At 43.5% G+C, this 11401-nt stretch overlaps 1 protein-coding gene across 1 annotated transcript in view; it reads right to left on the reverse strand.

Annotated features, from left to right (window-relative positions):
- Window positions 1–2045: 2045 nt before the first annotated feature.
- The window catches only part of PINX1 (PIN2 (TERF1) interacting telomerase inhibitor 1), a 90288-nt gene continuing 80932 nt past the window's right edge, over window positions 2046–11401 (reverse strand). Inside the window, exon 7 of the mRNA XM_019636175.1 lies at window positions 2046–2761. Within this exon, the coding sequence (XP_019491720.1) occupies window positions 2297–2761 (465 nt within the window). The 3' untranslated portion in view covers window positions 2046–2296. The remainder of the gene's footprint in view (window positions 2762–11401) is intronic.

Genomic DNA, 11401 nt, shown 5'->3' on the forward strand with positions numbered 1-11401 from the left:
CTGAAATAGTAAAACTCAGTCTACAGGTTCTCTCTAATGAAAGGTGCATCTAAATCATCGTGCAGTGTTCCAATTTTAACGTGGAATTCCCAACTCCAAGAGCTTCCCCTCAGCACCTCCCTCCTCTGGTCTTCCTTGTTGGCCCCTTCATCCCATCTGACCCAGATGCATCGCACCTGCTTCCTAAACACCCTCTTGCTTCATCCTCCTGCACACAATTCAGTAGATTCTCCTAACTCTTATTTTTATTGGTAAACGTCAAAGTTAATAAAATAAAAGGCAAAAAGAAGATTAAAAAAACCCCAGTATATATATATATATATAGATATATCTATATATCTATATCTATATCTATATCTATAATGTATCTATATATAAAAATATAAAAAATATATATCTATATATATCTATATATATAAATGTATCTATATCTATATATAAAAATATAAAAAGAGAGTTTCCCTTAGGTTTCTACTCCCTTCTGGAACTCATTTCATAGACAAGGTAGGACAGGCAGAGATAACTTGGGCATGTGTCCTCTGTGAAGAAAAGTGACTTTAAAAATCTTTGGTGCTTTATTAGACTGGACCATAGCCTGGGATTCTAAACCCTGGGGTCCATGATAAAATTCAGAAGCTAGGCCTCAGACTCTGAATTTGTAAGAATTTCCTCTATGAATTGTGTTGTGTGTGATTTTTAAAAAACCATTAACACTGTTCAGAATTCTTAAGAGGCTAAAACCAAACATTTTCATATATTTTCTCAATTTTAAGAATCTCGGGGCCATGCTTCCTATCTAATCCATGACCCCGCGAGTTAAAATCAAGGGCAAAAGGTCATCAGACTTCGTGTGTGTGTGTGTGTGTGTGTGTGTGTGTGTGTTATCCAGTCTCGATCTATAAACCAAGTGGAGAATGGCACACAGCCGGCACCGCCCTGCCACACCCCTGCAGCTACTCTGACAGGTCTGTCAGAAGCAGGCCAGCCATCAGCAAGACTGCAGGAACAGGACGGGGAGCAGGCAACTAGAAAGGGGTCAGAAGAAAACTGGAACTGAAAGTAAGGAGGGAGCAAGGATGAGGGAATACACGGGGGGGGAAGGAGCAAAAAAGAAGAGAAGGAAGAGATAAAGAGAACAAAGAAAGGAAGAGAGGAGAAACAGGCAGAGAAAACAATAGGGCTGGACCTCTACGTCGTAAGCATGCATTTTCTTTTTCATTCTGTGTCCCAAAGAGGGTGTGAAGGTATCTGAAGTTATCTGGGTAACCAGCACACAGGGAGACGCCTGGGTGTGGCAGAAGGCAGTATAAACACAACGAGATGACACCATTGGGTTTGAGCAGGACGGAAAGGTATCTTTCACATTTATGTACTATTTATACTTTTAAGAACTTCCATAAGGCAGTCCCAGCCCACAGGCTGACTGATCTCCAGATAAAATCAATTTCCGGACCTTAGACTCCCAGTTTTTTTAACCCTGTGAGGACCTCCTGATTGCTATGAGTAAGGCAGAGCCCATTCTAGGGGATTGGCCCTCCAGCACCACCACATGAAAATGTCTCTGACTGCCTGCTCTCCCCGAGGACTGCAGGGCCTCCTGTGAGAGCTGGAGGGCTACACGGCTCCCAGATCAGCTCACCTCTTAAACTTCGCAGTCTTGGGGAGAAGACCTGAGAGCCCATGGGTGCCACTGCTCAGTGGAAGAGAGGGCATTAAAACAATATCCCCATCGAAGTCAAGCCAAGTCAAGCCAAGCAGAGCCAAACCAAACCAAACCAAACCAAACCAAACCAACTCTCTGATTTGGGAATGTAATCATATAATACCTACTTGGCAAAAAGTGTATGGTTGGCTATAGAACAAAAAGCCAATCTGAATCCAAACGATTGCCTCTTAATCCCTTAATTAGACTAAGTCCTTCAGAAGGAAGCACGATTCATTGTTACTGAAGGAAATCAAGAGCAAATATAGACTGTGATGTGTCTACATACATGTGCACACACACAGCCTGATGGAGTCACACAAATATAAATCAACACTCACGGTGAAGGGTTCAGAGTCTAGAACGAAATTTATTTGTTTATGAGAGCCATGATTTGGAACAGTAAAAAGTTCTTTTGGGAATACGATTTGGGGAAAATGTGGTGAGAGGGCGAGACGCAGCAATCCACGGGCATGTTAAAAGATGTGCACCAGCTCTTGGGCGAACTCTGCTCTGACTTCAGGCCAAAGGTGTCTGTTTGCCCGGCAGCGCCCTGCCATCTGAGTGGTGGGAAGGCCCTGGCTTGAGAGAATTTTATTTGGAACCTTTCTTCTTTTTCTTCTTCCTTTTCACTGGAGTTTCATCTAGCGTAACATTCACTGCTGCCTCAACTTGCTTCTGTGGCTTTTTCTTTTCTCTCCTCTTTTTGGGCTTTGGTGGTACGTCCTGGTCACCAAGTGGCCACACACAATGCATTCCATCCTCAGCAGAAGCATCGGAATTCTCATCCCAGTGAGGGTCTCCAAGCTGCTGCTCAACTTGGTCTCTCTTCTTCTTGGACTTGGGTTGGGTATAACTCTCCACATTTTTATCTTTTGCCTCTTTCTTTCTTTTTTTCCCCACTTTCGTTTCCCCTGGGGTCTCTACCCCTGCAGCCGTCACCTGTGGCTTGTTCTTTAGCTCTGCCATCCGCTTGGCAAAGTACTCCTGGATGGTGAAGGCACTGGTTGTCGTAGTGGAGGTTTCGTTCTCATCTGGAGTGGCGGGTCCGGAGTCATCCTAAGGTGTGGGAACAGAGTGAAAGCCGGTTAAGCATCAGCATCCTCAAAGCGCCCAGGAAGACTCCAGCTGGAGCCACTTGCACTCAGCAGTTAAGAGACCCAGCTGAGTGCCCAGCTCCCGCTCAGTCGATCCCCCTCCCCCGCCCCGGGAGAGCTGAACTACAAAGCATAGAACCAGGTGGCCAGACACTTTGGTTGAACACTATATGGGGTGGCAGGTTGAACAGACAGGAATCTACCTTTAGAAGTTAGCTGGCAAGTCACCTAAATGAAATTCTGAGTAAACAGCGCCTTTGCAACAATGTTACAAATGGCAATTAAGTTCTCAGTACCCCATGAAAAACAAGCACAGGAAGTCCTCCAGCTTTGTGATTTTTGTCAGACACCCATTTCAACCGTTATGGATCACATAGGTCTTGGTGCATTGACCTAGAAACTTAGATGTGACATGTATATGTTATTAAGCCTTCCTATATAGCAGGAGCCAAGTGCCAACCTGACACCTGGAGTGTCAGGGACACCTTCTTTCTCCTCCAAAGGCAAAGCGTGGCTCCCTGGCAGCCGCTCCAGGAGAGGAGGCACCAGGGTTGGAAGCACGTGCATCCCATTCTCCAGCTCAGCATGGGGAGAGCAGCTCAGCATGGGGAGCCCTCCTTCCCTGGGCTGGCCTGGATGAGATACTCATGGCTGTTAGTCTTGCTTCCAAATGGGAGGAAGTACTCATACAGCTGAGAGTAAGTGTGGTTTACATTTTAATTTTTAATAAACACATTCCACTGGGAAGCTTGAGAAGCAAGAGAAAATCCCTACCAGGTTGGGATAAAAAATAAAATGCTGGCATCACCATATGGGTTGTGGCTGGCTGGCAGGAAGGTGATGAAAACATGCATGTAGAAAAGGGAGTCCCTTCACGATGAAGAATATAAGGACTATGCTTTAAGGAAAGCCAATGTCTAGAATAATTGTCAAGAGACTTAAAATAATTAAGCCATTAAACAATAATGCTAGACTTAGGTTTTCATAAGAGACTGGGTGTTCAACCCTCTCATGTTGGGAGAGTGGGAAAACTGTTTTCTGAATAAATCAGTTTCCAAATTAGGATTCTACAAATTATTCTGAACTTGCCAGGAAAAGTTCTAACTTTATTACAAACCAATGCATATAAATGAGCCATACATTTTCTTGATACAGAAGCACTGAAAAACCAGCTCAGTGGAGTTAAAGTAGCATCACATTTGAAATTCTGGCAGCATCAATATTATATCAATGGACAATGGGGCTTTAAGTGGCCACTGCCCCAGACAGCTCTCACCAAACAGAGCCTTACCAACAACATCACAACTTATCCAATCAACACAAACCTTATTTTACTCAGGCCTTAAAAAAGCCCCACAGGGCCGGCCGAGTGGCGCGATGGTTAAGAACTGGCTTGGGACGCCAGAGGGCCCCGGTTCGGATCCCACATATGAGGGCCAGTGACACTGCCCTCTACAGCTAAGATGCTGAACAACAGCTCATCCTGGAGCTGGGCTGCTGTGAGTCGCCGGTGACGGGGTAGGCTGCAGCCTCTGTGGCAGTGGGTTGCCATGGGCTACCGTGTGTAGCCAGCAGCCAGCATGAGCGGCCGTCCAGAAGCTGGCGACTGATCTGTCTCGCCCGGGAAGAGCGCAATGATGGTGCCAACTTGGGCCAGTGAAGCAACGTCCTCCACAACTAGACTGAATGAAGAACAAAACGACAACAACTTGTCTGTTCCCTTTCCCCCAATTCCCCAGCACTGTTCCGATCTCCCCAATTGCCCAATAAAAATCTTTAAAAAAAACAAACAACAACAAAAAACCCCCGACAAAATCACGTGGCCAAATTTTAAAATTTCAGAATGTAAAAGGCAGACCAGGTGGATAAACTAACTGAGCTTTGGGGAAAAGCTTAAATGTTATTTAGCAGCGTTCAATTTTGGCTGGAATCCCATCAGGTACTTCTGAGAAAAATTTTAAAACAACTGTCCCAGGAGACAAAAAAAAGGTCACTGTGTCTTTCTGATTCTCCAATGTTGAAAAAGAGCTGAATTTTGGCATAGCGGATTGGAAAATCTTCTCAAGGCGCTGGGTTCGAGCCAATCCCAGTTTGATGGACAGGAAGGTCTTGCCTTCCATTTACGAGCACATAGCCAGCCAGAGACAGTCTCTGTAAAGGTGGCCTGCTTATGTAAAATAGGTCTTACTTAGTTTCATGGCATTGAAAGGAGTTTGTCTTACATGTGTCCTAGAAACTCGAATTCAAGTTTTACCTTATGGCTCGTTACTTTGCTCACCTATTATTACTTTCTGAATTCCTGCTTTTCACCATTAAATCACAGAAACTAATTGCTGATATTAATCAGACTTTTAATTACTAAGAAACACAAGAGCAAATTTGAGTCACTTGTTGAATTCAGAGGGCCTTTCTAATCCCAGAAAATAACCAGGCTCATAATCAAATTCTCCGGAGATAAGGATTTTAATGGGCCACTGCACACCGAGCTTAGCAGGGCATGGAGACAAGCAAGAGAGGTGCCAGCACCTGAATGCTACGGATCCGGAGGAGAGTCTAGACAGAACAATGACTTGCTGGGGAGAGCCCGTTAATGCCAGGGCAGCCACCCTCCCACACTACAGCCATAAGTCTGCTTTAAAAAACATGGACACGAAGGAGGAATGGGTTACGAATCTGATTCCAGTAGAAGCAAAGCCCAGGACTCATATTTTATAAGCTCATAATTTATGATTTTATAAATTTTACTATAGTAATTATAATAGTGATTTAGTGATTTATGCTATAGTTTTACTATAGTGATTATAGTCCCTGTTTCTATATTCTTGGCCATGCATATAAAAAAATGTACACCTTTTCAAGAAAACTAATACTTATCATATCTGGCCTCAACTTCACAGTGCATAAGCACTAGAGAAAAGCACCAGTTACTTTTTTTTGTATTTTGAAATAGAGAAAATTTGCATCTTCCCACATTTCCATTCAACACATAATACTGCAAACAAATAAAAAAACCTGTAATACCAAATGTGACTTTCGTTTGCTAACAATGTTCTAAAAACTAGAAAAATAAATTTACAAATAACCTGAAAACTTGCAGTTCCATATAAAATAGTACCAAGGGGGTTGTGGTTAATGAATTGTCTTAACAAACATTTGATTTCAGCTGAGAGATTCAGGAATCTCTTTTTTAAAAAATCCCAGTCCTTGCTGTTAACTAGAGGAGGTCCATAGGTAAATCTCATAACCTCTCTGGGCCACAGTCATCTAGTCAAGTCAGATCAGTAGGTTAAAATAGGTGGCTTCTTCTGAGGTCCCTCAAAGGCTTAAAATTACTGATCTCTGAAAAGACATTTGGGCTGGCCGTTCCTCTGTGACCCAGGTAAGCAGAGAAGGAATAGTGAGGCGGTAGAAGCAGGCAGCAGAGATGAGCTTGGTTCAGAGGAAATATCACCCCACTGTCAAACCAAGATGCAGAAGTGACACCAGTGCACCTACAGCCTACCTACATGGAAAATATGTTTTTACACCACCTGTCAGAAAGCATACAGCCAAACAGCCCATCCAGTAATACCACTTTGGAGAGCTGAAAGAGCCAAATACTAGTCTGTATGGAAGCATTTTTAAAGAATTTGTTTAAAAGAGTCAACCCTATACAGAGGCTAAAACCAATAAAAACAAAAAACTGGAGTTACTATTCATTGGAATATGAATTTATTTCAAACCTAAGTCCTGGAAATCATCCTAGTACTTCTAATAAAGGTGGTAAGAAGCTAGAACTTTAAAAAATGATCATAAATCCTCATCTTGTAGTAACGGTTTTGAAGGTGCTCTGTTTATGTACCTTGGCTTGAAAATCTCCACGGGTCCTTCACAGCCCCTAAACTTGTGTCCTCAAGCGCCAGGGCACGGGGAAAATGCTAACGATGCTCTCGTTAACAATGCTCTGTGGGGGCTCCGGGAATAAGTCACCTGGCAAACTCTCCAGTGGCTTTTAGGCCACCACAGTCTAAGATCCTGTAAGTCCTGCTCAGATACCAAGATGTTTATAGCTGTCTAGTAACAGCAGATGCAAGGAGAAATGTAAGCTTTTACTCGGGGACAGTGAAGGATAAAGGTGGGAGAGTCTGTATGAGTGGGAGCAAGGGCTCTGCCCATGGCAACCCCCCAGCTTTTTGCTGACCATGGTGTCCTGTCACTTCACAGGTCTCCTCATTCAGCTGGGGCAGAGACATGTCACATGTAACTGTGCATGTCTAGGATCTAACAGTATACCTAAGACAAAGCAGCTTTCCAAAGAAAGAGTTCAGTGGACGAGGAGGAGAAATGGTAAGGCAAGTAACAAACCAGTTTTAAAATTCTCTCCCTGGATTTGTAATATAGCCATTGTTTACCTCCCCTTCCATACATTAACAAGAAAGACCCAAAGGCACAGCTAGACTCCTGAAATATGTTCCATGCATTATAGAAACTACTCTTTTTAAAATACAAAATGAAACCGTTTCTTGTGTTGTTCTTAAAAATGGTTTCATAGGTTAATCTTGTCTGTTCTCAGAAAACCTCAGTCTTATTTCTTTCAGAACCAATGAGTGTATAGGATGTGTTAAAAAACATTTGATGATCGATTTCCTCAAACGATAGCGAGGGCGGCCTTAATTTCTACCTGACCAGTAAATATTCTGTGGGTTAGAACTTGGCAGGACCTGTTCCCCACTTCACAGAACCTCAACGTTTAGTTTAAATCCAGAAGAGCCCTTCGAGATTGCTTTGCTTTATCACACAAAGTGACCCACATGGGTGTACTGAAGAAAGCAGCTGTCATTGCTTAGATGCCTTCAACGTGCCAGTCACTTATTATCATACGTCATCTCATGCGACTCACAGCAACCTCAGCAGACGCATCCTCTCTACTTTACAGAGACGGAAACTAAGACTGAAAGCATTTCACATGCAGGTCTCATGACGGAAGCTGGCAGAAGTGGGATTTGGCCCCAAGGCTGCCAGGCACAAGCCCTTTCTTCAGCCACGATGGCATCCTAATTTCTAGCCTGTATCAATCACACAGATTCACCTGCCCCTGTTTCTCTCTCTTTAGAAACCATCCTAACATGGAAAGATGTATCAGTTGGTTATGTAATCCAAGGACTAAGGTCCATGCTCAACTTTATGAGGGCAGAAGTTAACTGATACAAAAGCTTCATGTAAAAAAAAGGTCACCAGAAATAGATACTACTTTCTAAACAGAAAAAAATCTCTATTATCTAGTTAGTAATTCATAGAAATAAAAAATAGCCTAAAGGCAGGCTTAAGAGTTTCATAATTTGTCAAATTAGCACGAAATTCACTTGGGAAAGTGGGAGTGTTTTAAAGCAGGAAGTAAAACCCACGTCCGTCCAACCTTCCACCTAAGGGAAGACTCCTGGCCAGACGCCGGACAACCTCCGCCTGCACGCTTCCGGTAGTGATCACTCGGTGTGACAGGCAGTTCCTTCCACTATGAACTTGCTTTGTCTCAGTTTTCTCCTCAGCAATAGGCAGATTCAAGTGGCTCATGACTGTGTACTGTGTGCCATGATTAGAGCTGGAGAATCTTAAAGCCTGAACTCATCTCTGGCCATTCTGAATTACTGCTGGGATTGGGGGTGAGGTGAGGGTGTGAGAAGAGTGGGTACAAAGGAAACAAGACTTTGCAGAGAGAAATCCTTACAACATCAATTATAACATACCACAATCACCTCAGGTACCTGAAAGATGCCCCAAACTATGCATGACAACTTTTCTCAAATGTCTATGGAATTACGAGCTTGTTCTTTGTTTCTTTTGCATATTCTCTCTAGAGGCTCTGCAGCTCAATGAATTACCTGCTCAAGCTCTTCTGGGTTCCTCTGTGTTACTCAAACACCTGTACTGAGATGGGTTAACAGTAAAACGCCCACATAAAGAAGATTCTCTATTATTCTCATTAGAATGTTGCTAGTATTTTTTGGACCAAAAATTTAGTGAGGTGTTTGGGGCAGATGCACCATAAATATAAAACCTTACTACTTATTACTTATGATAAGCATACCAGGCCAGGGATAGGGTTTCAAAGGCAGAACCTTTCAGCTCACAGCCTTTGTCATATGTCACTGCTGATCTTAAAGGACAAGATCATTGAAGGCTTTTGATTTCCACATTGACACAGAGATCATGTTGCAATAATAATCCTTCAACGAACGATTTGCATTGAAAGACAACGCAGGCACAAGAGCTCAAGGGTAATGGATTTAGCAATTGGGGTTATTAGCTCTGATAGTTGCTGCCTGCGAGGAACCAACGCACATTTCCACCCCAGCCTGTCTGCTGTCAGCTCGTGCCGGATCAGGCTGTGAAAAGTTAAGAAAGCATGGTAAGTTAGTAGTTCGGAAGAACGTTTTGTGTCTTTTCGAAACTTTTCAGCAGGACAGTTCTGACAAACACCAATTATGTCTTGATGGACTCCTGGGAGGTAGAAACTACACCCATCTACTTTGGACAGAGAGAAATTCAGGTACGAAGTGATTTCATGACTCACCAGGATGAAGGAGTGCTGGACTGTGCGTGCCCTTGGCCAACAGGAGGGACGGAAGGGGCTGGTGCAGTCGCCACATGGGACGACTGTATGCTGCCAGATCCCTTACGTGGAGTCATTTGCCTCACTTTCTTGAAGATCAAGTGCAGAACTACTTCCTTCAACAAGCCTGATCCCCTGTGGAACATTCCTCTTATCTATTTCCTATGACTCTCAATTAGTTACTTCTATTTTCTGCCTTTGTATAATATGCTTTGTAAGCATTTTCCCAAGGAAACTGTAAGTTCCTTGAGGACAGAGACCATTTCTATTCCATTTTTATTGAGCACATCCTCTCTAATGAGGAACGAACATGGTGAGTGCTCAAGGGAAGCACAAAAGACATCAAGCCCAAGCAGATCACGGCTGGGAAGCGCTCACACTGAACCATAAGCTTTGCTTTTGTTGGTTCAGATTTGTCTGCAAGCCAGGCAGGGCTAATGGCTAGAAGAGGCTTGGAAGGATAGGAAGGAGAGAGAGAGTCAGCATTTTACAGTGTATATTCCCCCCACCCAGACAAAACCATTCCATTCTAATCAGATGCCACCGTGCCTCATGGCGCAAACTGCTTCTCGAGCTACTGCGAGGTACATTGGAGTGCCTTTTCGTGTGAGCAGCCGGTTACTCCCTATAGCCTTAGCTACAGAGGAACGCAAACGATCCATGCATTTCTTCTCTGGTCTATTATCCCATGTTACCACAGTCTCCTTCCGGGAGATAAATGAATCGGAAACGAGTGAGGTGCTGTGATGTATGGTAACTGCCTCATTCATTCTGTGGGATGGGCTGGACACAGCACTAAAGTAGCCTGCATGGGTGGGGCTGTTCTTGCCATCAAAAGAAAAGATTGGAGAGCAGGAGAGTTCTTGGGCATATCAGAGGCAAAGGTAGGAGCTGATTCTGAGAAGACAAGCAGTTGGATAAAAGTTCTATCAGAAGCCCTGGTGGCAAGTTGTTAAGCTTCAGCGTATGTTGTATCTCGAACTGAAAATACGACCTGGGAAAGCTTCTGACTCTAGGGAGTCATCACATGGGGTTGCCTCCAAAGGTTAAGCTAAGCAGTGACCACACCACTAGTTAGAAAGCAGGAATTGTGCCTCGAAGTCAGTGTTTCCTCTTGCTTTCTATGACACCTTTTTGGTTTCCATATAAATTGAAAACATTCAGTGTTTTACTGATAAAGAGCTATTTTTACACTCACAAGAAGTTTATTCAAGTGTGAAATCTTGTGTTTTTTTTCAAGATACCTATCACTCACATCTGGAGTTGGGTTAAACACACAGCCTCAGTAATAACCAGCCTTAGGGAATCTGCCTGGGAAACACAATCATTATTAGTATTAGCAAGCATCATGAGAGTTAAAAATAAATACAAAACTCCATTGATTGAAGGAAAGTTTTGATTTGAAATGGGGTTTATAAATAAAAAAATATAATAACAGAACCAGAAACACACAGCAACTCAATGTGTGTGTGTGTGTGATGTGTGTATGTAAGTGCAAACAGGTCCTGCCCACTCAGCAGGAGTTCTCTCTAGAACAGAGTTAGCAAACCATGGCCTGCAGGCCAAATCCAGCCTGCTGCCAATCTTTGTGAATTTCAAACATCAGTATCAATAAAGTTTTGAATTTCATCAGTAAAAGATTTGTGGACCGGCTAGGTGGCTCAGTTGTTTAGAGTGCGAGCTCTGAGCAAAAGGGTCCCCAGTTTGATTCCCACATTGGCCAGTGAGCTGCGCCCGAGCTTAGCTGCTGCTGGGCTGCCAACAGGTGGCAGGATGGCTCAGTTGGTGAGGGCATGTGCTCCTAACAACAAGGTTGTCGATTCGACTCCCATATGGGATGGTGGGCTATGCTCCCCCACAACTAGATTGAAAGTGGCGACTGGGCTTGGAGCTGAGCTGTACCCTCCACAACTAAGATTGAAAGACATCAACTTGACTTGGAGCTGATGGGTCCTGGAAAAACACAATGTTCCCCCTCCCCAATTCCCCAATAAAAATCTTAAAAAAAAAAAA

The sequence above is a fragment of the Hipposideros armiger genome, unplaced genomic scaffold, assembly GCF_001890085.2.
Source record: "Hipposideros armiger isolate ML-2016 unplaced genomic scaffold, ASM189008v1 scaffold_27, whole genome shotgun sequence".
Classification (NCBI taxonomy): Eukaryota; Metazoa; Chordata; class Mammalia; order Chiroptera; family Hipposideridae; genus Hipposideros; species Hipposideros armiger.